The sequence below is a fragment of the Emiliania huxleyi genome (assembly GCF_000372725.1).
Source record: "Emiliania huxleyi CCMP1516 chromosome Unknown EMIHUscaffold_1492, whole genome shotgun sequence".
NCBI classification, from domain to species: Eukaryota; Haptophyta; order Isochrysidales; family Noelaerhabdaceae; genus Emiliania; species Emiliania huxleyi.
The window spans coordinates 5,033-7,896 of NW_005201099.1; the positions used below are offsets into that span (position 1 = coordinate 5,033).

Genomic DNA, 2,864 nt, shown 5'->3' on the forward strand with positions numbered 1-2,864 from the left:
ATCCCAGACAGGTAGTTTGTCAGCGCGTCGAACCAGACGTACATCACGTGCTTCTCGTCGCCCGGCACAGGGATGCCCCATGTGAACGTGGCGCGCGAGACGGAGAGGTCGCGCAGCGGCTCCTGGAGCAAGTCGAGCGTCCCGTGAGTGAGCCAACACGCACGCCCATTGGTGGAGCCGCTTTCTCGGCAGCGGCGCCTTGAGCCGGTCGAGGATCTCGGGTAATCTCGGGTAATCTCGGGTAATCTCGGGTAATCTCGGGTAATCTCGGGTAATCTCGCCTTGAGCCGGTCGAGGATCTCGTTCCGCCGACTCTCGGGCTGGATGAACTCGGGGTGGGACCGGATGTGGGCCTCGACCTGACTCGTCGCTTCGACGGTCACCGAGGTGGGCCGAGAGGAACCGAGAGGAACCGAGAGTACCCGACAGTCCCCGACCTGACTCATCGCCGCAACGGCCACTGCAACCACTTGTGTGCGACCGGGATGTGCGACCGGATGTCGCCTCAGCCGAATGCGTCGCCGGCGAGATGCAGCCGAGATGCAGCCGAGATGCAGCCGAGATACAGCCGAGGTGCAGCCGAGGTGCAGCCGAGATGCAGCCGAAGTGCAGCCGAAGTGTAGCCTGCGGTCTAGCCGAGGCGTAGCCGAGGTCTAGCCTCCTCCACCTGCCCGTGGTACTGAACTAGTTATTAGCTAGTCTAGCCTTCTCGACCTGCTCGTGGTACTTGGCCATCTTGAACATGTAGGACGACTCCTGCTAATTAATAAATCAATTGATGAATACTAATTAATCAATCGGTCATATTGAACGTGAAGGGCGACTCCTGCATCTTCTGCAGCGGCACGCCCGAGACGGGGTCCTAGGAAGTGTCGAGGAAGTGTCCACGAAATGTCGAGGCATCTTCCGCAGCGGCACGCCCGAGGCGGGGTCCTTGTACTCGGACGCCTGCGCCTCGGTCTCGGTGACAAACGTCTCCTCGCGCACATTGTACCACCCCTCGTACGACCTGTCCACAGCTGGACACTTCCTAGACACCTCCTAGACACCTCCGACACACTCCCCTCGTGCGACCTGTCCACAGCTGCAATTGTGAGCCGACGCGGTTCACGCCTCGTGCCGCCGCGCCTCCCCTCTCCGCCACCCGAGGTACACGTCGCCGCTCTCGACCGCCCGCCGCCACAGCGCCTGGCAGGCCGCCTTGTGGGCGGGCGAGGTTGTCAGTCAGTGGTACACACACGTCCCTAGCACGGACGACGGGGAACACGCACTCGCGGAGCGCACACGGGGGCATTGCACACGAGGCGGTGTGTGCGTTCTCAGGGAAAGGCGCCACCGCAGAAACGCGTGCAACAATCGGCGGGGCAGCGGCAGCGGGAGCGGTGGGGGCCCCCCGCGCCTTGTGCGCAGGCGAAGTTGTGCGCACGTAAAAGTCGTTCGAGACGCCCAACTTGGCGTTGAGTGCGCGGAAGCCTGACCGGTGCATGCACGAGTCAGCGAAACTACCGGCTGGCTCATGCCTCGGCGCTGAGGGCGCGGGAACACCTGATCAGCGCATCCATGGGCAAAATGAGCAGACTGCCGTCAGAAGCGGTGGCGGTTAAGCGGGGTTACCGGCGACGGCGCGGTCGCACAACTCGATGGGCCGGATGCCTGTAGTTCACAGCGGAGCGGGTGTGAAGACGCCGCGAGGGCGCCTGCCGAATAGCCCAAGATGCTCCCGCGCAGGGCCGGTGCCTGGGAAGTGTCTGGAAGGTGTCTAGGAAGGGTCTGGGAAGGGTCTGGGAAGGGTCTGGGAAGGGTCTAGGAAGTGTCTAGGAGGGGTCTGGGAAGTGTCTGGAAGGTGTCTAGGAAGGGTCTGGGAAGGGTCTGGGAAGGGTCTGGGAAGTGTCTAGGAAGTGTCTAGGAAGTGTCTAGGCTCGGCGCCCTGCGCAGCGGCCGTGTCGCTGATCTTTTGGCCGTGCTCGTCGGCACCGGTCAGGAAGAAGACCTGCGCAGGACGTGTCTAGGACGTGTCTAGGAAGTGTCTAGGAAGTGACGGTCAGGAAGAAGACCTGCGCCACGGCGGTCTGGGTGAAGGGTGCGAGAGGTGCCTAGGGAGCCTCTAGCGAGTGTCGAGGACGTGTCTAGGACGTGTCCAGCGGAGTGCCTGGGAAGTCTGAGAAGTGCCTCGGAAGTGCCTCGGACGTGTCTAGGAAGTGTCTAGGAAGTGTCTAGGACGTGTCTAGGAAGTGTCTAGGAAGTGTCAAGGAAGTGACTAGGAAGTGTCTGGGAAGTGTCTGGGAAGCGCCTCGGAAGTGTCTAGTAAGTGACTAGGAAGTGTCTGGGAAGTGCCTAGGAAGTGTCTGGGAAGCGCCTCGGAAGTGTCTAGTAAGTGACTAGGAAGTGTCTGGGAAGTGCCTAGGAAGTGTCTGGGAAGTGCCTCGGAAGTGTCTGGTGGGAAGTGTCTGTGGGAAGTGTCTCGGAAGTGTCTCGGAAGTGTCTGTGGGAAGTGTCTCGGAAGCGCCTCGCGGCCGTACGCGCGGTGGTAGCGAGCGATGACGTCGGCGCAGACGCCCTCGTACGCGTGGCCCATGTGCGGCAGCCCGTTCGCGTAGTTGATCGCCGTCGTGATGTAGTACCTGCGCGGACGGCACGGCTCGGCAGCGCTCTTCAGGCTCTACAGGCGCCTCCAGCAGCTGTGGCGTGGTGGGGCGCACTTCTAGGAAGTGTCTAGGAAGTGTCTAGGAAGTGTCTGGCGTGGCGGGGCGCACTTCTCGCCCGTGCGGTCCGGGGCAGGGAAGTTGGCCGTCGCTCCGCGCCCGTCGACGATGTCCGTCGGAGACAGCCACAGCACGCGCAGCCGCGACGCCTCCGCCGCGCTC

The 2,864-nt window shown here is 62.5% G+C and overlaps 1 protein-coding gene across 1 annotated transcript in view; it reads right to left on the minus strand.

The window, feature by feature from the left end:
* Positions 1 to 2,864, minus strand: part of EMIHUDRAFT_460604 (methionine--tRNA ligase) — a 5,757-nt gene extending 2,893 nt beyond the window's left edge. The window contains exons 1-9 of the mRNA XM_005786790.1: positions 2,754 to 2,864; positions 2,507 to 2,621; positions 1,927 to 1,990; positions 1,615 to 1,653; positions 1,400 to 1,473; positions 1,145 to 1,200; positions 889 to 1,009; positions 715 to 756; positions 10 to 122 (exon numbers count right to left, since the gene is read on the minus strand). Of these exons, the coding sequence (XP_005786847.1) occupies positions 10 to 122; positions 715 to 756; positions 889 to 1,009; positions 1,145 to 1,200; positions 1,400 to 1,473; positions 1,615 to 1,653; positions 1,927 to 1,990; positions 2,507 to 2,575 (578 nt within the window). The 5' untranslated portion in view covers positions 2,576 to 2,621; positions 2,754 to 2,864. The remainder of the gene's footprint in view (positions 1 to 9; positions 123 to 714; positions 757 to 888; positions 1,010 to 1,144; positions 1,201 to 1,399; positions 1,474 to 1,614; positions 1,654 to 1,926; positions 1,991 to 2,506; positions 2,622 to 2,753) is intronic.